General features: G+C 48.7%; 1 protein-coding gene and 1 long non-coding RNA gene across 3 annotated transcripts in view; one reads left to right on the forward strand and one right to left on the reverse strand.

The window, feature by feature from the left end:
* Positions 1-7,292: 7,292 nt before the first annotated feature.
* On the reverse strand, positions 7,293-13,080 carry LOC143764399 (uncharacterized). The gene is made up of 3 exons (XR_013213182.1): positions 12,995-13,080; positions 7,397-7,472; positions 7,293-7,328 (listed from the first exon to the last, which is right to left on the reverse strand). It is a non-coding gene; the product is annotated as an uncharacterized LOC143764399 (long non-coding RNA).
* A 7-nt stretch (positions 13,081-13,087) lies between these two features.
* The window catches only part of UBE4A (ubiquitination factor E4A), a 35,955-nt gene continuing 26,632 nt past the window's right edge, over positions 13,088-22,410 (forward strand). Inside the window, exons 1-2 of one of the 2 annotated variants that reach the window (XM_077249922.1) lie at positions 13,088-13,186; positions 16,783-16,952. In XM_077249922.1, the coding sequence (XP_077106037.1) occupies positions 16,832-16,952 (121 nt within the window). In that variant the 5' untranslated portion in view covers positions 13,088-13,186; positions 16,783-16,831. Of the gene's footprint in view, positions 13,319-16,782; positions 16,953-22,410 lie in introns of both variants that reach the window. The other variant, XM_077249923.1, reaches the window with a different exon arrangement.

The following is a 22,410-nucleotide window of genomic DNA, read 5'->3' on the forward strand; positions in this document are numbered from 1 at the left end:
AACAGAGCACATCTGAATACATTGATAGCCGGCAAGGGAATGACAGAAAGGCCAGGTAAAATAGGAAACACCCAGCCTCTGATGGACAGGTGGAAACCAAAGGCCGCAACCCACCAACGTCACCCAGTACCAGCAGTAACCACCAGAGGGAGCCCACAAACAGAATCCACAACAGTACCCCCCCCTTGAGGAGGGGTCACCGAACCCTCACGAGAACCCCCAGGGCGATCAGGATGAGCTCTATGGAAGGCGCGGACCAAATCAGTCGCATGAACATCGGAGGCGACCACCCAGGAATTATCCTCCTGACCATAACCCTTCCACTTAACCAAATACTGGAGTTTGCGTCTGGAAACACGAGAATCCAAGATCTTCTCAACAACATATTCCAATTCTCCCTCCACCAACACCGGAGCAGGAGGCTCAACCGAAGGAACAACGGGCACCTCATACCTCCGCAACAACGACCGATGGAACACATTATGAATAGCAAACGATGCTGGGAGATCCAAACGAAAAGATACAGGGTTAAGAATCTCCGAGATCCTATCAGGACCGATGAACCGAGGCTTGAACTTAGGAGAAGAGACCTTCATAGGGACAAAACGAGAAGACAACCACACCAAATCCCCAACAAGAAGTCGGGGACCCACGCGGCGACGGCGATTAGCAAACTGCTGAGTCTTCTCCTGAGATAACTTCAAATTGTCCACCACCTGATTCCAAATCTGATGTAGCCTGTCCACCACCACGTCCACTCCAGGACAATCCGAAGACTCCACCTGACCAGAGGAAAAACGAGGATGAAACCCCGAATTACAAAAAAAAGGAGAGACCAACGTGGCAGAACTAGCCCGATTATTAAGAGCAAATTCGGCCAGTGGCAAAAAAGCAACCCAGTCATCTTGATCAGCAGAAACAAAACACCTCAAATAAGTTTCCAAGGTCTGATTAGTTCGCTCCGTCTGGCCATTCGTCTGAGGATGGAATGCAGACGAGAAAGACAAATCAATGCCCATCTTGGCACAAAACGTCCGCCAAAATCTAGACACAAACTGGGATCCCCTGTCAGAAACGATATTCTCCGGAATCCCATGCAAACGAACCACGTTCTGAAAAAATAAAGGGACCAACTCAGAGGAGGAAGGCAACTTAGGCAAGGGCACCAAATGAACCATCTTAGAAAAGCGGTCACACACAACCCAGATAACGGACATTTTCTGTGAAACCGGGAGATCAGAAATAAAATCCATGGAAATGTGCGTCCAAGGCCTCTTCGGGATGGGCAAGGATAACAACAACCCACTGGCCCGAGAACAGCAAGGCTTAGCTCGAGCACACACTTCACAAGACTGCACAAAGGTACGCACATCCCTAGACAAGGAAGGCCACCAAAAGGACCTGGCCACCAAGTCTCTAGTACCAAATATTCCAGGATGACCAGCCAACACAGAAGAATGGACCTCGGAGATGACTCTACTGGTCCAATCATCCGGAACAAACAGTCTTTCTGGTGGACAACGATCCGGTTTATCCACCTGAAACTCCTGCAATGCACGTCGCAAGTCTGGGGATACGGCGGACAATATCACCCCATCCCTAAGGATACCAGTAGGCCCAGAGTCTCCAGGAGAGTCAGGCACAAAACTCCTGGAAAGAGCATCTGCCTTCACATTCTTTGAACCTGGCAGGTATGAAACCACGAAATTGAAACGAGAAAAAAACAACGACCAACGAGCCTGTCTAGGATTCAAACGCCTGGCCGACTCAAGGTAAATGAGATTCTTGTGATCAGTCAAGACCACCACACGATGTTTAGCACCCTCAAGCCAATGACGCCACTCCTCAAATGCCCACTTCATGGCCAAAAGCTCCCGATTACCCACATCATAATTGCGCTCGGCGGGCGAGAATTTTCTAGAGAAGAATGCACATGGCTTCATCACCGAGCCATTAGAACTTCTCTGTGACAAAACCGCCCCCGCTCCAATCTCGGAAGCATCAACCTCAACCTGAAAAGGAAGTGAAACATTTGGTTGACACAACACAGGAGCAGAAGAAAACCGGCGCTTAAGTTCCTGAAAGGCCTCCACGGCCGCAGGAGACCAATCAGCAACATCAGCACCCTTTTTAGTCAAATCAGTCAAAGGTTTAACAATACTGGAAAAATTAGCAATGAACCGACGATAAAAATTAGCAAACCCCAAGAACTTCTGAAGGCTCTTAACAGATGTAGGTTGTGTCCAGTCACAAATCGCCTGAACCTTGACGGGATCCATCTCAATAGTAGAAGGAGAAAAAATGTACCCCAAAAAAGAAATCTTCTGGACTCCGAAGAGACACTTTGAGCCCTTCACAAACAGAGAATTGGCCCGCAGAACCTGAAACACCTTCCTGACCTGTAGAACATGAGACTCCCAGTCATCAGAAAACACCAAAATATCATCCAAATACACAATCATAAACTTATCCAGATATTCACGGAAAATATTGTGCATAAAGGACTGAAAGACTGACGGAGCATTGGAGAGTCCAAAAGGCATTACCAAATACTCAAAATGGCCCTCAGGCGTATTAAATGCGGTTTTCCACTCATCACCCTGTTTTATCCGCACCAGATTATACGCACCGCGAAGATCTATCTTAGTGAACCACCTAGCCCCCTTAATGCGAGCAAACAAATCAGTCAATAATGGCAATGGATACTGATATTTGACTGTAATCTTATTCAGAAGGCGATAATCTATACAAGGCCTCAGGGAACCGTCCTTTTTTGCCACGAAAAAAAAACCTGCTCCCAGAGGGGACGAAGATGGACGAATATGTCCCTTTTCCAAGGACTCCTTAATATAATTCCGCATAGCAGTATGCTCTGGCAGTGACAGATTAAATAAACGACCCTTAGGGAACTTACTGCCAGGAATCAATTCTATAGCACAGTCACACTCTCTATGAGGAGGGAGCGAATTGAGCTTAGGCTCCTCAAAAACATCCCTATAGTCAGACAAAAACGCAGGGACCTCAGAAGGAGTAGATGAAGCGATTGAAATCGGAGGTGCATCATCATGAACCCCCTGACATCCCCAGCTTAGCACAGACATTGTTTTCCAGTCCAGGACAGGATTATGAGTTTGTAACCATGGCAGACCCAGCACTAGTACATCATGTAAATTATACAGTACAAGGAAGCGAATCACCTCCTGATGAACGGGAGTCATGCGCATGGTCACTTGTGTCCAATACTGCGGTTTATTCATAGCCAATGGTGTAGAGTCAATTCCCTTCAGAGGAATAGGAACTTCCAGAGGTTCCAGACTAAAACCGCAGCGTTTAGCAAATGACCAATCCATAAGACTCAGGGCAGCGCCCGAATCCACATAGGCATCGACGGAAATGGAAGACAGTGAAAAAATCAGAGTCACAGACAAAATGAACTTAGGCTGCAGAGTACCAATGGCAAAAGATTTATCAAGCTTTTTTGTGCGTTTAGAGCATGCTGATATAACATGAGCTGAATCACCACAATAAAAACATAATCCATTTTTCCGCCTATAATTTTGCCGTTCACTTCTGGACTGAATTCTATCACATTGCATAGTCTCAGGTGCCTGTTCAGAAGACACCGCCAACTGGTGCACGGGTTTGCGCTCCCGTAAACGCCGATCAATCTGAATGGCCATAGCCATAGACTCATTCAGACCTGTAGGCGTAGGGAACCCCACCATAATATCCTTAATGGCCTCAGAAAGACCATTTCTGAAGTTTGCAGCCAGGGCGCACTCATTCCACTGAGTAAGCACCGACCATTTCCGAAATTTTTTACAATATATTTCCGCTTCATCATGCCCCTGAGAGAGGGCCAATAAAGCCTTTTCAGCCTGAATCTCTAGGTTAGGTTCCTCATAGAGCAATCCCAATGCCAGAAAAAACGCATCCACACTGAGCAATGCAGGATCCCCTGGTGCCAATGCAAATGCCCAATTCTGAGGGTCGCCCCGCAGGAAAGATATTACAATCCTGACCTGTTGAGCAGGGTCTCCAGAGGAGCGAGATTTTAAAGAAAGAAACAATTTACAATTGTTCCTGAAATTCAGGAAGGTAGATCTATCTCCAGCAAAGAACTCTGGAATAGGAATTCTAGGTTCAGACATGGGAGTGTGAACAACAAAATCCTGTATGTTTTGAACTTTTGCCGCGAGATTACTCAGGCTGGAAGCCAAACTCTGGACATCCATGCTAAACAGCTAAGATCAGAGCCATTCAAGGGTTAAGAGGAGGTAAGAAGCAGCTAGACAGCAATTAAGGGCTAGGCAGCAAAACTCTGAAGGGAAAAAAAAAAAAAAAAAAATTTCCCTTAAACACTTCTTTTTCTCCTGCTTCAGCCCAAACAATTAACACTTTGCGGGCCGGCTATACTGTCATGAATCCCAATGGCTAGGGATAGCAAGGGACAAGCAAAGTCATACAAAATAACGGACGAGCTCTAGGGTGATGGAACCTGGGCTGACCGCTGCCCTACGCCTGACAAACGCAACTAGAGATAGCCAGGGAGCGTGCTTACGTTGGTTCTAGACGCCACGCACCAGCCTAAGAGCTAACTAGTACTGCAGAGAAAATAAAGACCTCACTTGCCTCCAGAGGAATGAACCCCAATAGGTATAGTTGCCCCCCACATGTATTGACGGTGAAAATGAGAGGAAGGCACACACATAGAGATGATATATATAGGTTCAGCAAATTGAGGCCCGCTGTAAACTAGAAAGCAGAACGATACAAAAGGGGTCTGAGCGGTCAGCAAAAAACCCTAATCAAAAACCATCCTGAGATTACAAGAACCCATGTGCCAACTCATGGCACATGGGGAGAACCTCAGTCCACTAGAGCTACCAGCTAGCATAGAGACATAATAAGCAAGCTGGACAAAAAAACCAAACAACTGAAAATCAGCACTTAGCTTATCCTGAAAGATCTGGGAGCAGGTAGGCAGGAACCAAACAGAGCACATCTGAATACATTGATAGCCGGCAAGGGAATGACAGAAAGGCCAGGTAAAATAGGAAACACCCAGCCTCTGATGGACAGGTGGAAACCAAAGGCCGCAACCCACCAACGTCACCCAGTACCAGCAGTAACCACCAGAGGGAGCCCACAAACAGAATCCACAACAGTGTGCACAGCCCCGTGCGGGAAGTAAGCAGATCAATGCACTCCTATGGGTGCAGAATCGCCGCGATTCCGCAATTTTAATGAACATGCTGCGTTTTTTTCTGGAATGCGATTCCGCTCAGGAAAAAAATGCAGCATGTGCACAAAAAATGCGGAATGCATTCTGTTACATAGGATGCTTAATGGTAGCGTTTTTTTTGCGGTTTTATAGCGTTTTTATAGCGAAAAACCGCGAAAAATATGCTACGTGTGCACACAGCCTTAGACTGTTTGGGACAACTGGAAGAATGATTATCCAGAGGAAAAAAAAAGGTGAGCGCTACCATTAAGTCCTGTGTCCTGCCAACAGTAAAGCATCCTGAGACCATTCATGTGTGGGGGCTTCTCATCCATGGAGGGGGCTCACTCACAATTTTGCTTCAGAACATTGCCATTAATAATTACATCTACACATCCTCCAAGAGCAACTTCTCCCAATGACCCAGGAGCAATTTAGTGTTGAACAATGCTTTTTCCAACATGATGGAGACCATGTCACAAGGCAAAAGTGATAACTAGGTAACTCGATGACCAACATTGAAATTTCAGCTCCATGACCAACAAGCTCTCCAGATCTCAATCCCATTGACAAACATAAGCCCAGAAATTGTGATAAAGCTAATTAAACAAGGGGTTGTGCCATCAATCAGGATTTGGCCCAGGAAACTGATTTCCAGCTGCTAGCATGAAGGGAAGAACTCTCAAAAAACAGTAAATATTGTCACTTTGCATGAACTTTATACATTTGTTAAAAAAAGTTTTAAATATTTGACTAAAAGATCAAAAAACAGTAAATATTTACACTTTGCATGAACTTAATACATTTGTTTGAAATATTTGACTAAAAGATCAAAAAACCCTGAACTAGCAAATTTTGTGAAAACTAAGACTTGAGAAAACTTCAAAACTGAATCAGGAAACTAAAAATTCCTCAAAAATTTTCCCAAAACAAGTTTCCTCACGCGGTTTCCGCCAGGAAACCCATCATTGCTGACCGCCTCAAAAACTGTCCACAGCCTTAGGCCGGTTTCACACGTCAGTGGCTCCGGTACGTGAGGTGACAGTTTCCTCACGTACCGGAGACACTGACACACGTAGACCCATTAAAATCAATGCATCTGTGCAGATGTCATAGATTTTTTGCGGACCGTGTCTCCGTGTGCCAAACACAGAGACATGTCAGTGTTCGTGGGAGCGCACGGATTACACGGACCCATTAAAGTCAATGGGTCCGTGTAAAACACGGACCACACACGGACCTTCTCCGTGTGCAGTCCGTGTGGCGTGCAGGAGACAGCGCTACAGTAAGCGCTGTCCTCCCCACATGGTGCTGAAGCCGCCATTCATATCTTCTGTGCAGCAGCGTTTGCTGCATAGAAGATATGAATAATAGTGTTTAAAAGAAAGATCTATCTGTCCGCCGCCCCCCCACCCCCTGTGCGCCCCCCCGCTGTTCTGAAAATACTCACCCGCTTCCCTCGTTGGCTGTCGCGGCTTCCTGTCCTGCCTTCCTGCCTTCTACTGTATGCGGTCACGTGGGGCCGCCGATTAGAGTCATGAATATGTGGCTCCACCTCCCATAGGGGTGGAGCCGCCTATTCATGACTGTAAATGAGCGGCCCCACGTGACCGCATACAGTAGAAGGGCCGGCCAGCACAGGAAGCATCGACAGCCAACGAGGGAAGCGGGTGAGTATTTTCAGAACAGCGGGGGGGCGCACAGGGGGTGGGGGGGCGCAGAAGGGGGGGGGGCGGCGGACAGATAGATCTTTCTTTTAAACACTATTATTCATATCTTCTATGCAGCAAACGCTGCTGCACAGAAGATATGAATCGCGGCTTCAGCACGATGCAGAGTACCACACGCGTGGGTACCACACGCTCCGTGTGGTACCCACTCGGCACACGGGCGGCACACGTGTGCCGCACGTATGGCCTACGTGAGCTCACAGGCACACGGACACGGATAACTCCGGTACCGATTTTTTCCGGTAACGGAATTATCTGGACGTGTGGGACAGCCCTTAGCATCCTCGTAGGATGTTTCTGACTACATCTAGGTTAGAGCCTGAAAAAAAAAATCTATCAGACACATCTGCACCTTCTTACAGTCTGATGTGACCCTTAAGAAGATATTGTTTATTTTTACCGCACATTTTGTTGCAATTACGCTTCGTTAGAAATATTTTACCATTTGGATTTACTGGCTCTGTTCATATTGAGCGTTTTTCAGGTTTTTTTTTTTTCAGTAGATCATCTCCCAGCTCCTAAAAAAAAAAAAAACCTGCTTCAAAAACTCTCAGAAATCTCTTCCAATTTATTTCTATAGCAAATTCACTTTAATGTTCATAAGAGAAGTTTTTATTTTTAACTTAATCTAACTTTTGAAAAACAAGTCCTCACCCAGACCCAGAAAAATGGAAACGCTGCGGCTCTCGGAAAATGGCGGCAAATGCAAAAACTTTTTTTTATTTAAGTTTCACAATTATTTAAACAATAAATAAACAAAGAACCTGTACATGTTTGGTATCTGCGCACTCGTACTGACCTGGGGAATCATAATAACAGGTCAGTTTAACTATATAGTGAACATGGTTAATAAAAAACCCAAAAAACAATTGTGGAATTGCACTTTTTTTTTTTATTTCACTACACTTGGATTTTTGTTCCCGTTTTTCAAGTAGATTATATGGTAAAATCAGTGGTGTCATTGAAAAGTACAACTTGTCCTGCAAAACAACAAGCCCTCATACAGCAAGACTGATGTAAAAAAATAAAATAGTTGTGGCTCTTGGAAGAAGGGGAGGAAAAAACGGAAATTAAATAAATATCACCCGGGGGTGAAGGGGTTTAAAGCAGATCTTGAAAGGAAACCTCTTCAGATTAGACACTGTTCAATGAAAAGGCTACAAAAAAAAAACACTTTAGAAAAAAAAAAACCTATCCCTAAACTCTTCAAAACCATTTACATTTTGCCAAGTTTTTGAGGAATAGTTGGAGAGTTCCTGCACAAAAAACTCTTGAAAAAAACAAATGTACCGGTATATGGCTAAGGCCGGGGACACACTTAACGTATAAAAAAACGGTCCGTTTTTCACGGCCGAGAATCGCACAAATGTTTCAAAAACAGTGATCCGTGTGCAGTGCGAGGATGCGATTTCCTCGCATCAAATGATCCGTGTGACATCCGTGTGACATCCGTATGGCATCCGTATGCCGAGATTTTCTCGCAAGCTTGCAAAACCGACATCTAATGGATTTATGTGCTCAAATGTTCGGGAAAACATATATACAGTATATATATATATATATATATATATATATATATATATATATATGTCATTGAGACACATATATATATATTCTGTATTTATATTTCATTCAGCGCGATATCTGTGAAAAGTCGGTAATTCAATTGCCGGCTTTGCATTTCTCCTGCACAAACCCGACAGGATATGAGACATGGTTTACATACAGTAAACCATCTCATATCCCCTTTTTTTTGAATATTCCACACTACTAATGTTAGTAGTGTGTATGTGCAAAATTTCAGCACTGTAGCTGCTAAAATAAAGGGTTAAATGGCGGAAAAAATTGGCGTGGGCTCCCGCGCAATTTTCTCCGCCAGAATGGTAAAGCCAGTGACTGAGGGCAGATATTAATAGCCAGGAGAGGGTCCATGGTTATTGGCCCCCCGTGGCTAAAAACATCTGCCCCCAGCCACCCCAGAAAAGGCACATCTGGAAGATGCGCCTATTCTGGCACTTGGCCACTCTCTTCCCACTCCCTGTAGCGGTGGGATATGGGGTAATGAAGGGTTAATGCCACCTTGCTATTGTAAGGTGACATTAAGCCAGATTAATAATGGAGAGGCGTCAATTATGACACCTATCCATTATTAATCCAATTGTTTGAAAGGGTTAAAAAACACACACACACATGATTAAAAAGTATTTTAATGCAATAAACACAGCGGTTGTTTTAATAATTTATTGCTCTCTCATTCCATTTTCAGACCCTCGCTTGGCAAAACAATAAACACACAAGATACATACCCTCTCTGATGAACTGTCACGTCCCACGAAGTAATCCATCTGAAGGGGTTAACTAATATTACAGGCACGAGCTGCGATAAACCACTCGCTCGTGCCTGTAATCCCCGGGTGCTGAAAGGAAAGCAGTGATCTGTACTTACATTCAGTCGCGGTGAGGCGCCCTCTGGTGGATGTTCTCATGAACTGCAGCCTGGGAACTTTTTCCCACGCTCCAGGTCATATGAGGACATCCACCAGGGGGCGCATCACCGCGACTGAAGGAAATGTAGGTCAATGACCTATAGTTACCTTCAGTCGCGGTGATGCGCCCCCTGGTAAATGTCCTCATATGACCTGGAGCGTGGGAAAAAGTTCCCAGGCTGCAGTTCATGAGAACATCCAGCAGGGGCGCATCACCGCACTGAATGTAAGTATAGATCACTGCTTTCCTTTCAGCACCCGGGGATTACAGGCACGAGCGAGTGGTTTATCGCAGCTCTGCCTGTAATATTAGTTAACCCCTTCAGATGGATTACTTCGTGGGACGTGACAGTTCATCAGAGAGGGTATGTATATTGTGTGTTTATTGTTTTGCCAAGCGAGGGTCTGAAAATGGAATGAGAGAACAATAAATTATTACAACAACCGCTGTGTTTATTTCATTAAAATACTTTTTAATCATGTGTGTGTGTGTTTTTTAACCCTTTCAAACAATTGGATTAATAATGGATAGGTGACATAATTGACGCCTCTCCATTATTAATCTGGCTTAATGTCACCTTACAATAGCAAGGTGGCATTAACCCTTCATTACCCCATATCCCACCGCTACAGGGAGTGGGAAGAGAGTGGCCAAGTGCCAGAATAGGCGCATCTTCCAGATGTGCCTTTTCTGGGGTGGCTGGGGGCAGATGTTTTTAGCCACGGGGGGGCCAATAACCGTGGACCCTCTCCTGGCTATTAATATCTGCCCTCAGTCACTGGCTTTACCATTCTGGCGGAGAAAATTGCGCGGGAGCCCACGCCAATTTTTTCCGCCATTTAACCCTTTATTTTAGCAGCTACAGTGCTGAAATTTTGCACATACACACTACTAACATTAGTAGTGTGGAATATGCAAAAAAAATGGGGATATGAGATGGTTTACTGTATGTAAACCATGTCTCATATCCTGTCGGGTTTGTGAAGGAGAAATGAGAAGCCGGCAATTGAATTACCGGCTTTTCTATAGAACACCGCTGCGTATTTCTCGCAAGTCACACTGCAGGTCCGTGTGTAATCCGATTTTTTCTCGCACCCATAGACTTTCATTGGCGAGTCTCGGCCGAGATACGCTGACAATCGCAGCCTGCTGCGAGTTCCCTCGGATCCGAAATATGGTGGAGAAAATATCGGATGATGGGAGCTGCACCATAGATTAACATTGGGCCGAGTGCTATGCGATTTTTTATCGCATAGCACTCGTCCGTATTACGGTCTAGTGTGACCCCGGCCTAAGCTCAATGAAAACCCACCAGTGAGCTCATCGAGATGCTTGTAACTTTTTTTTTTTTTTTTTTAGCTCCTCTCAGCTGTTTTATGACATCAAAGTGGAGCTAAACTTTTATGAGGTCAAACTTTGCATTAGAGGAGGTCAGAAAAAGAGTTACTGCCTCTCTGACAACACGAGCTCACTGATGGAGACTCACTTTACTCATTCTGCAGCAGCAAAGCTTAGAGAAGGCAAATCGTGCACTTTTTAGTTATAAAAGCCAACTGCAAAGATTATGTTTAACCCAACACATATGCATTTAATTAAAAAAATGCAACGGTGGGCAACTATCTTTTTTAGTCTAATTTGTAAGGAAAGAAATCAGGTCCAAGTATTGTGTGGTGCAGAGCATCACCCTGTATCATAGAATAACCCTATAACCCCCAACTGTGCAGAGCATCTCCCCTCTCCTAACTGTGCAGTGCATCTCCCCCCTGTGTACAGCATCTCCCCTCTCCTCCTCCCTGTGCAGTGCATCTCCCCTCTCCTCCCTGTGCACATCTCCCTCTCCTCCCTGTGCAGAGCATCTCCCCTCTCCTCCTCCCTGTGCACAGCATCTCCCCTCTCCTCCTCCCTGTGCACAGCATCTCCCCTGTGCTCAGCATCTCCTCTCCTCCTCCATGTGCACAGCATCTCCCCTCTCCTCCCTGTGCACAGCATCTCCCTTCTCCTCCTCCCTGTGCAGAGCATCTCCCCTCTCCTCCTCCCTGTGCACAGCATCTCCCCTCTGTACACAGCATCTCCCCTCTGTGCACAGCATCTCCTCTCCTCCTCCATGTGCACAGCATCTCCCCTCTCCTCCCTGTGCACAGCATCTCTCCTCTCCTCCTCCCTGTGCAGAGCATCTCCCCTCTCCTCCTCCCTGTGCACAGCATCTCCCCTCTGTGCACAGCATCTCCCTCTCCTCCTCCATGTGCACAGCATCTCCCCTCTCCTCCTCCCTGTGCACAGCATCTCCCTCTCCTCCTCCATGTGCACAGCATCTCCCCTCTCCTCCTCCCTGTGCACAGCATCTCCCCTCTCCTCCTCCCTGTGCAGAGCATCTCCCCTCTCCTCCTCCCTGTGCACAGCATCTCCCCTCTCCTCCTCCATGTGCACAGCATCTCCCCTCTCCTCCTTCCTGTGCACAGCATCTCCCTCTCCTCCTCCATGTGCACAGCATCTCCCCTCTCCTCCTCCCTGTGCACAGCATCTCCCCTCTCCTCCTCCCTGTGCACAGCATCTCCCCTCTCCTCCTCCATGTGCACAGCATCTCCCCTCTCCTCCTCCCTGTGCACAGCATCTCCCCTCTCCTCCTCCCTGTGCACAGCATCTCCCCTCTCCTCCTCCATGTGCACAGCATCTCCTCTCCTCCTTCCTGTGCACAGCATCTCCCTCTCCTCCTCCATGTGCACAGCATCTCCCCTCTCCTCCTCCCTGTGCACAGCATCTCCCCTCTCCTCCTCCCTGTGCAGAGCATCTCCCCTCTCCTCCTCCCTGTGCACAGCATCTCCCCTCTCCTCCTCCCTGTGCAGAGCATCTCCCCTCTCCTCCTCCCTGTGCACAGCATCTCCCCTCTCCTCCTCCATGTGCACAGCATCTCCTCTCCTCCTTCCTGTGCACAGCATCTCCCTCTCCTCCTCCATGTGCACAGTATCTCCCCTCTCCTCCTCCCTGTGCACAGCATCTCCCCTCTCCTCCTCCCTGTGCAGAGCATCTCCCCTCTCCTCCTCCCTGTGCACAGCATCTCCCCTCTCCTCCTCCCTGTGCACAGCATCTCCCCTCTCCTCCTCCCTGTGCACAGCATCTCCTCTCCTCCTCCCTGTGCAGAGCATCTCCCCTCTCCTCCTCCCTGTGCACATCTCCCCTCTCCTCCTCCCTGTGCACAGCATCTCCCCTCTCCTCCTCCCTGTGCAGAGCATCTCCCCTCTCCTCCTCCCTGTGCACAGCATCTCCCCTCTCCTCCTCCCTGTGCACAGCATCTCCTCTCCTCCTCCCTGTGCAGAGCATCTCCCCTCTCCTCCTCCCTGTGCAGAGCATCTCCCCTCTCCTCCTCCCTGTGCAGAGCATCTCCCCTCTCCTCCTCCCTGTGCACATCTCCCCTCCCCTCCCTGTGCACAGCATGTCCTCTCCTCCTCCATGTGCAGTGCATCTCCTCTCCTCCTCCATGTGCACAGCATCTCCCCTCTCCTCCTCCCTGACTGTGCAGAAGACGCTTCCTTCCTATCAGTACAACTGACTGTACATGTTATACAACTTCCATCCCTGTAGCGCACAGCACTGCGCAGCCGCAGCTTCTAGCTCCGCCCCATTCTACAAGGCTACTCCAGGGTAAGTCCCGCCTCTTCCTGATCGGTCACATGACCGTCTGTAACCCTTTCGGCCCCGCCTGTGTGTTGGCGGAGGGCGGAAGCGGAAGTGTCAGGAAGGCAGAGCGGTGAGTCAGAGGCTGCGGGCTGTGTGCGCGCGGTCCGTAAGGCACGGCCGTGTATCCGTGCGTGTGTGTCACGTATCGCTAGGGCTCCCATTACACGTCAGGATGCAGCAGAGCTGAGCATGTCACCTACTGGTATCACACGGTGGTTTACATATGGGACTGCAGCATTGTACTCCACTCCTGGTCACCTGACAAGTGGGGTCTTCCCCATCTCCTGGCCCCGTGTGACGTCAACCCCTTCCCTTTCTGTTTTTTTTTCCCTCCCCTCCTTCCAAGAGCCATAACTTTTGTATTCTCCTCCATTCCAGGGCTTGTTTTTTTTTGGGGGGGACGAGGAAAAAATCCATATGTAGTGAAATGGGGAAAAATCGCAATTCCACCATTGTTTTATTGGGGTTGTCCAGCGTTTTTTATTTTTTCACATTCTATTCATTTTATTTTAATATATATATTTTTTAATGTTCTTTATTTCGTAAAAAAAATGTTAGTGGTTAAAAAATAAAATGTTTAACTCTGTCAGCATAACTTGTCGCCTTTTTCCCGAGACCCGTAACTTTTTAGTTTTTCTGCGGTTGCATCCACGTGAGCGCTTGTTGTTTCCGCGCCGATCTGACTCTTATTGATACCATTTGGGGGTAGATACGACAGTTTGATGTTTTTTTAGGGAGAGGTGCGGCAACTGAAAAAAGGCAATTCTGGTGTCTCAATATTTAATGTTTACCGGTCAAATAATTTAATATTTTCAGAGTAAATATTTTTTTGTTAGATGGAGGGAAAAATTGGGTGACAAACTATTTTATCTATTTCGCTTCTTAATTATACTTTAATTTTAATAATATAGTACGGTAATTACTAATTTTTAGTAAATTTTGAAAAGAAGAAGAATATCAAAAACTGAAAAAAAGAGGGAGAGGTTATAGGACAATTAGAACAGTCGTATGTTCACTATCGTAGCGCAAAAGTCCAGGTTTAAGTTACCAATGGATATTTAAAATATATATATTTTAAAGTTAGCTTTTATTTTTCTTTTACAAATTCTTAATGTTTTTTACACCCTTTTTTGGGTCTTGAACCTGTGATCTTTTGGTTGCTTGTATTATATGCTGTAATGTTGCAAGTATATAGTAAAAGCAATTAAGGCTTTACTTCGTGGTGTAACAAGATGGCGGCAATTAAAGCCCCCCTCTGACTGCCATGATAATACATTACTCCCTCTGTGATTGTGTCATGGGGGTGTCGATGGGCCTCAGTCGTGTATCGTGGCGGTGTCGATGGGCCTCAGTCTTGTATCATGGCGGTGTCGATGGGCTTCAGTCGTGTATCGTTGCGGTGTCGAAGGGCCTCAGTCGTGTATCGTGGCGGTGTCGATGGGCTTCAGTCGTGTATCATGGCGGTGTCGATGGGCCTCAGTCGTGTATCGTGGGGGTGTCGATGGGCCTCAGTCGTGTATCGTGGCGGTGTCGATGGGCCTCAGTCGTGTATCGTGTCGATGGGCCTCAGTCGTGTATCGTGGGGGTGTCGATGGGCCTCAGTCGTGTATCGTGGGGGTGTCGATGGGCCTCAGTCGTGTATCGTGGGGGTGTCGATGGGCCTCAGTCGTGTATCGTGGGGGTGTCGATGGGCCTCAGTCGTGTATCGTGGGGGTGTCGATGGGCCTCAGTCGTGTATCGTGGGGGTGTCGATGGGCCTCAGTCGTGTATCGTGGGGGGTGTCGATGGGCCTCAGTCGTGTATCGTGGGGATGTCGATGGGCCTCAGTCGTGTATCGTGGGGATGTCGATGGGCCTCAGTCGTGTATCGTGGGGATGTCGATGGGCCTCAGTCGTGTATCGTGGGGGTGTCGATGGGCCTCAGTCGTGTATCGTGGGGGTGTCGATGGGCCTCAGTCGTGTATCGTGGGGGTGTCGATGGGCCTCAGTCGTGTATCGTGGGGGTGTCGATGGGCCTCAGTCGTGTATCGTGGGGGTGTCGATGGGCCTCAGTCGTGTATCGTGGGGGTGTCGATGGGCCTCAGTCGTGTATCGTGGGGGTGTCGATGGGCCTCAGTCGTGTATCGTGGGGGTGTCGATGGGCCTCAGTCGTGTATCGTGGGGGTGTCGATGGGCCTCAGTCGTGTATCGTGGGGGTCTCGATGGGCCTCAGTCGTGTATCGTGGGGGTCTCGATGGGCCTCAGTCGTGTATCGTGGGGGTGTCTATCTGCCTCAGTCGCGCTGCAACTGATCATTTAAATGCCACTTGATCGCAACTACTTGATAGTTAAACAGCAGCAATCTGAGCTCACTCCGGTGTCTGCCGCTGGTTTTAAAACAGCAAACACAGCAGTATGAAAACAAGAAAATTCCTTGAGTCCTTCATATTAAAGAAAGTTTTCTTTTTTTCACCCCTTTTATGGTTTATTATGCTGCATTTGCATAGCGCCATCATATTCCACATCGGTTTACTGACATAATTATCACTGTCCCTATTGGGTCTCGCAGTCTACATTATACACAGGATAGGCCACAAATTCCTGTAATCTTGAGAACAAACCTTGCTTTGCACCGCTGGCTATGGAGAGACGTGCCTCTGTTCACTTTTAAGGTCACCAAACTTATTATTTTTCTTAATTTTTTTTTTTGCATCACTGATTTTAAATCTGTATGAGGAAAAACATAAATCTATCTCAGATTTCACTTTAAAATCGACAGGAGGCTGTTCTTGGGCAGAACATGGGCTATAAACTGCACGTGAACTGAGCAGAAAAAATCGGCGACAGAAATTAATTTTGCAGCTTTTTTTTTTATTTAAAAAAAAAATAAAAATCGCTCAATAGATCTTTTTTTTTTTTATCCTTGTGGATCTCTTGTTAAAATAGTATCCAATTGCCAACTAATGTACACCAGTGCAAATCCACACAGGAAAATTCACTGCTTTTTTTTTATGCACCCGTGGCTGTGGACGCCTGCAGCTGAAAAAAAATAAATGAAATAATGTTCCAGAAAATTACTAAATTCAGCCCTGAAAACCTCCAGAAACATTAGATTTTTGGGATAACACCATTTTATTTCTTTAGTTTTTTTTTATAATGGTGATTTGACATTGAGTAGAGAAGAGATTTAATGGGATCGTCCCAACTCCCACCACCACTGATTGAGGATGAAGAGTCTGCAGTGTCCTGTATGATGGCCACACTCTATTCTTTATAAGACAGCCATTGCTCTGTTCAGACTCGAAAGTTGGAATCGGTACTAGTGCCGATGTCCACCTCAGGTTTCCTTTCTTCCTTTTCCAGCAGGGGTGTCTCGTAACCACTGCAGTAAATCAGCTGCTACTGTTTGGCTGCAGCGTTTAGGTGCCATCCAAAGCCACAAAAGAAAGCTAGGAGACGGCTTCTTCCTTCTTGGATGGCACAAGACCGCTGCAGCCAACCAGTGACCATTGGAGGGTGGAAGATGTAGGTAGTAGTAATATCCGGTGGGTGAGTTTTGCTATTGTTTAAAAAAAAAAAAAAGAGCAACATGAACCAATTTTTTAAATAATATAATGCAGACAACCCCTTAAAACTGTAAAACCATAACCCCCATGTACATAACCGGGCTCCTGTTCCTTCTCCACAGATAAGACGCCTCCACATCACACAATACATGGACCCTGCTGCTTAACGAAATGACGGATCAAGAGAACAACAACAGCATCTCGACAAATCCGTTTGCCGCTCTCTTTGGGTCGATCGCAGAAGCTCGGCAGTTTGTCGCTGGGCAAAAGGATCAGCAACGACAGCAAAATGGCAAGTAACCTATTACAGCAGGTTGTTCCAAGGGTAAAAATGTCTGCAGTCCTACAATGGGAAAAATAAAAACTTGGCCATGTTGTTACCCCTTATTTTCCTCCTACGTGTAGCCTATACACAGCAGCCTTGTGACAGCAGCCACCAGTTGTCACCTTCTGCTGTATTACTGCGTCAATGTCACCATAGCAAGCATGTGAAAATGAGGACCGGACATGGGGTCCTGACAAAAGCGGTGGAGGAACTGCAGTGCTACATGTCTAGCTTGATTTTTAGTTAAAAACTTGCACTAGGTTCAGTTCTGCAATCCCCCGATAAGCAGTTTCCAAACTGCTCCTTTTTCTCATGTGAATGTGCTCTTCCCAGTAAAACTGTCTGTATGTCCAGGATGCTGCTGTCTGCACTGGACCCTATGCGTTAGCGCAGCTTTATTTGCCATTTAGAGCTCATGAAAGATAATGCGCTTTCTTTCTCGCTTCATTGGGGGACACAGGTAACCATAGGTGTATGCTGCTGTCGCTAGGAGGCTGACACTATGCAAATAAAGAAGTACCTCCTCCCCGGCAGTATATACACCCTCCGACAGGCACCAGGCAACTCAGTTTTTGCTTAGTGTCTGTAGGAGGCGGATCTGGATCTAACCCCAGATCCGTATTTCTTTTACAGGGGTTTGTTGTGTGTATTAATCATTTCCCCTTTCTTTTTCAGATACTCTCTTCAGGGTAACATGGTGCAGTTTTCTCACCCTGTTTTCCCCACTTTGAGCAACCGAGAGAGCAGTGTGGTTTCACCCACATCGCACCCTCTCGGACCCGCTGGGCAGGACTTCGTCCCCTGTCACCCCTTCGGGTGTTCAGGGTGACCTTCTCGGTGGCCAGTCCTGGCCCGTTTCCCCCTCCTCATCCCTCTCCTCGGAGTGGGCTGAGAGGAAGACGGCGGTCACTCCCAGTGACCCTCTCCCCCTGTTTAGGGGTCGACGCCGTCTTCTGCGCCGATGTTCGTGGCGCGGGAAGGAGGACTTCATCCCAGGACCCTCTCCTTGGACAAGGCTCCTGATGCGTTCCTCAGCCTCAGGTAGGGAATCTCCAATCAACATTTAGGGTCCAGTGTGAGCGTGCAGCCAGCCCCCTCCCCCGGAGTGAGACAGGGTTAAAACAATTTATTCGTTCTAAGGGACTCAGGGGATGTGTCCGAAGCGTGCACCTTGACTAGCCCCTTTGTGGGTCTTATTCCCCCCCCAGCGATCTCTTCGGGGCCTCTACCTTCTCGGTATCAGTCGTCGCCGCACAGCGGGCGCCTTTATATTCAAACCGGCGCGCGCCCGCCATTTTCCTCTTCCTCTTCAGCCGGTTTTTCCGCGCCCGGCTGACCACGCCCCCTTGTGGCCTTGTTCCGCCCTGCATCCCTGCGGTAACGCTACTCATGGAGTCCAGCGCTCTCGGGGGCGTTCTTCTCTCCCCCCCTTCGGCGCTTATGCACGCCCACCTCCGTCACGTGGTTCCCGCGCTCCACAGGCGACTTCCTCTTCCTGCAGCGTCTCCTGCACATTGCGTGGGACACGTGGATCTCTGGGGGACACAGACGCCTGCGGCAGCCGCTGTCTATGTTGTATCGGTAGGCTGGGCACTACCGCTCTCTCGGGCTCTACCCTTCCCGGCAGTACTTCTCTGCAAGTGCACAAGGTAATACCTCTACCTATGTCCGACCCCACTCCAACGGTCGTCCACTACGCCTGCGCTCACTGTAAGAAAAAGTGGGCCTCAGGTCAGCCCTCTCCTTTCTGCCCGTCCTGCGTGCCTTCCACTATGTCCGTACCTCAGGAAGCTCCTAGGTCTCGGGATGAGTGCACCCCCCCTCCCCCGGAGTGGGCTGTTGCAATGTCTCAATCAGTGTCAGACCTGACTAAGGTGTCTCAGTCTCTGGTCCAGGCACTTGAACGTATCCCGTTTCTATCTAATGCCACCAGTGCTACGAACGCCTCGCACGGCGATTCGCTCGCACCTGTCCAAGACCCTCACAGAGGCAGACTTGACAAAAGAGACAGAAAAAGGACTCTATCTAGATCCTCTTCCAGTTCCCCGGACCACACCGGGATACCCCTTACTGCCCGTTCCCCCTCCTCGCAGGTGGACCTCGGGTCTGACGTAACCTCTGTCGGAATCTGACTCGGATACAGATCAGACTTCCGGAGCTCAGGATATGGTTGATAGCCTTATTTCGGCTATCATTCAGACGCTTGATCTTAAGGAGGATGAGGCAAGCTCTCAGGACGTCTCTGTTGCCTTTAAACGGATTAAACGTCCCTATAGGGTTTTTCCTAATCACAAGGAGTTTGACAACACTACCTCTTCACACTGGGAAAACCCTGGTAAGCATTTCCCTGGCAGGAAACGGCTAGATGTCTTATACCCTTTCCACTCCGACCTTGTCAGCAAATGGTCCCAGTCTCCTAAGGTCGACCCGCCGGTGTCCAGACTATCTTCTCAGACGGTTTTGTCTATTCCAGACGCGGCTTCTCTTAAAGACCCCACGGACAGACAGATTGAGGCTTTAGCCAAATCGGCGTTTGAGGCTTCCCTAGCCTCTCTTTGTCCTAGTTTCGCCTCTTCATGGGTAGCGAAAGCTGTGTCAGCCTGGGCCAAAACCCTGCGCAGAGGCATTTTGGCCTCGGCTCCTGCTGAGGAACTGTCTGATTTAGCGGACCAGATTTCTCTGGCGGGAAAATATCTCATGAATGCCTCCCTTGATGCGGCAGCCTGCTCGGCTAGGGCTAACAGTAACATTGTGGCCATTTGCCAGGTACTTTGGCTTAAAGCGTGGAACGCAGATCCTGCTTCCAAAAAATCCCTCACTGGTCTGCCCTTCCAGGGCTCTAGACTCTTTGGCACACAGCTGGATCAAATGATCTCGGACGCTACGGGTGGTAAGAGAACCTCCTTACCCCAGTCCAAGCCTAAACGTTCTTTCAATAGAAGGGGCCCCCAGTCCTTTCGTCCCTTTCGGTCCTTCACCTCCGCAGGAAACCCCAATCAGGACCGCTCTTCCTCACAAGGAGACCGGAGGAAGCCCTCTTTCAGGCCTCCCACGCGCTGGAGAGCTAAGAGCGACCTCCCAAACCATCTGGATCTCGGGGCCACAGGTTTTCTTAATAAATGACGGGTCCCCCCCACCTGGAAATCCTTCCAGGGTGGGAGGCCGACTTCTTCTGTTTTCGGAAGTTTGGCTATCTGTAGTCGACGACGCCTGGGTCAGGGAGATTGTCACTTCAGGCTACAAGATAGAATTTTCTTCGCCCCCAGGAAGACTTTTCCTGCTCTCTCGTCCGCCCAAACAGTCCTCACATCTCCCAGGGCTTCTCCAGGCCGTCGATTCACTCCTCGCCTCAGGAGTCGTAGTTCTGGTTCCTTATCATGAGCGGTTTTCAGGTTTTTACTCAAACCTGTTCGTGGTCCCAAAGACGGATGGCTCTCTCCGTCCAATTTTGGATCTCAAGCGGTTGAACCGCCATCTCAGGATTTGACACTTCAGGATGGAATCACTACGCTCGGTGGTCGCGTCCATGGAACCAGGAGAGTTCCTGTGTTCTGTGGACATTCGGGATGCGTACCTCCACGTTCCGATTTGCGTACAGCATCATAGGTTTCTCCGGTTCGCGATCCAAGAACATCATTACCAGTTCACGGCCCTTCCTTTCGGGCTGGCCTGTGCTCCCAGGGTCTTTACGAAGGTCATGGCATCCGTCATGGCCATTCTACGTTCAAAGGGAATTCTGGTAATCCCTTACCTCGACGGCCTCTTGATCAAGGGTTCGTCCCGTCGGGATTGTAGCCAGAGCCTCCAGCTTACTCTGGACACTCTCATTCGCCTCGGTTGGATAATCAACTACCAGAAGTCATCCATGAACCTGACCTGATGCTTGGAATTCCTGGGCATGGAATTCAACACCTCTCAGGCTCAGGTCTTCCTCCCCAAGGAGAAGTCTTTTCTCTTCGTCGGGGTGTCAGAGCGCTAAAGGGTCCGAACCCGCTGTGCCTCCGCCTCACCATGAGGGTTCTGGGGAAAATGGTCGCTTCAATGGAAGCGGTTCCCTATGCTCAGTTCCACTCTTGTGCCCTCCAGCTGGCCCTTCTAGCCGCCTGGGACAAGAATCCGCTTTCCCTGGATCGTCCGTTTCGCCTTTCTTCCAAGGTGAAACAGTCCCTCTCTTGGTGGATGCTGTCCACCTCCATTCTGCGCGGGAGGTCATTTCTCCCTCCCCGCTGGCAGGTTATCACCACCGACGCCAGTCTCCAGGGTTGGGGAGCGGTCTTTCTCCACCTCACAGCCCAGGGCCTTTGGACTGTTCAAGAGGCACGTCTTCCTATCAACCTCTTGGATCTCCGAGCCATCTTCCTAGCCCTTGTCCGCTGGCAGTCCCTCCTCTCGGGAAAGCCGGTCCGTGTTCAGTCGGACAACGCCACAGCCGTGGCCTACATAAACCATCAGGGAGGGACTCGCAGCAGTCAAGTCATGACGGAAGTGGCAAAGATTCTGAGTTGGGCAGAGAGCCATGTTCCCACAGTCCACATCCCAGGGGTGGACAATTGGGAAGCCGACTTTCTAAGTCGCCAAGGCATCGTGGCGGGCGAGTGGTCTCTCCTTCCCTCAATCTTCAGCCAGATTTGTCAGCGGTGGGGCGTCCCAGACGTCGACTTAATGGCCTCTCGGGCGAACCACAAGGTTCCCCAGTACTTTTCCAGATCTCAGGATCCGATGGCCGTCGGATGCGATGCTCTCGTGATCTCGTGGGCCCAGTTCCAGATGCCCTATCTGTTCCCACCCCTCCCCTTGATCCCGAGAATCGTCAAAAAGATCAAGTCGGAAGGGGTCCCCGTGCTCTTGGTAGCTCCAGATTGGCCTCGCAGAGCTTGGTACGCGGAACTGGTGATCATGCTATCGGACGTTCCATGGAGGCTACCGGAGGGGCAGGGGCCCCTCTTCCACCCGAATTCTTGGTCTCTGAATTTAATGGTATGGCCGTTGAGGCCGCGGTCCTGAAGGACGTGGGTTTTTCTCACAGCGTCATCCAGACTATGATAAGGACGAGGAAACCGGCTTCCTCGCGTATCTACCACAGATGTTGGAAGGCCTTTTTCCGATGGTGCGAGGTCAACGGTCTGTTTCCTATGACCTTTTCCCTTCCATCCCTTCTCAGTTTTCTTCAAGCGGGTCTCGATTCGGGACTTTTCCCTTAGCACCCTGAAGGGTCTGATTTCCGCTCTGTCCATCCTTTTTCAAAGAGACATAGCCTCCCTTCCTCAGGTGAGGACCTTTATTCAGGGGGTCTCGCATATAGCTCCCCCGTATCATCCTCCTGTCGAGCCTTGAGATCTCAACCTCGTCTTAGATGCCCTCCAGCGGGCGCCTTTTGAACCTATGCAGGACATTTCCTTCTCACTTCTATCTTGGAAAGTGGCCT

The sequence above is a fragment of the Ranitomeya variabilis genome, chromosome 4, assembly GCF_051348905.1.
Source record: "Ranitomeya variabilis isolate aRanVar5 chromosome 4, aRanVar5.hap1, whole genome shotgun sequence".
Taxonomy (NCBI): domain Eukaryota; kingdom Metazoa; phylum Chordata; class Amphibia; order Anura; family Dendrobatidae; genus Ranitomeya; species Ranitomeya variabilis.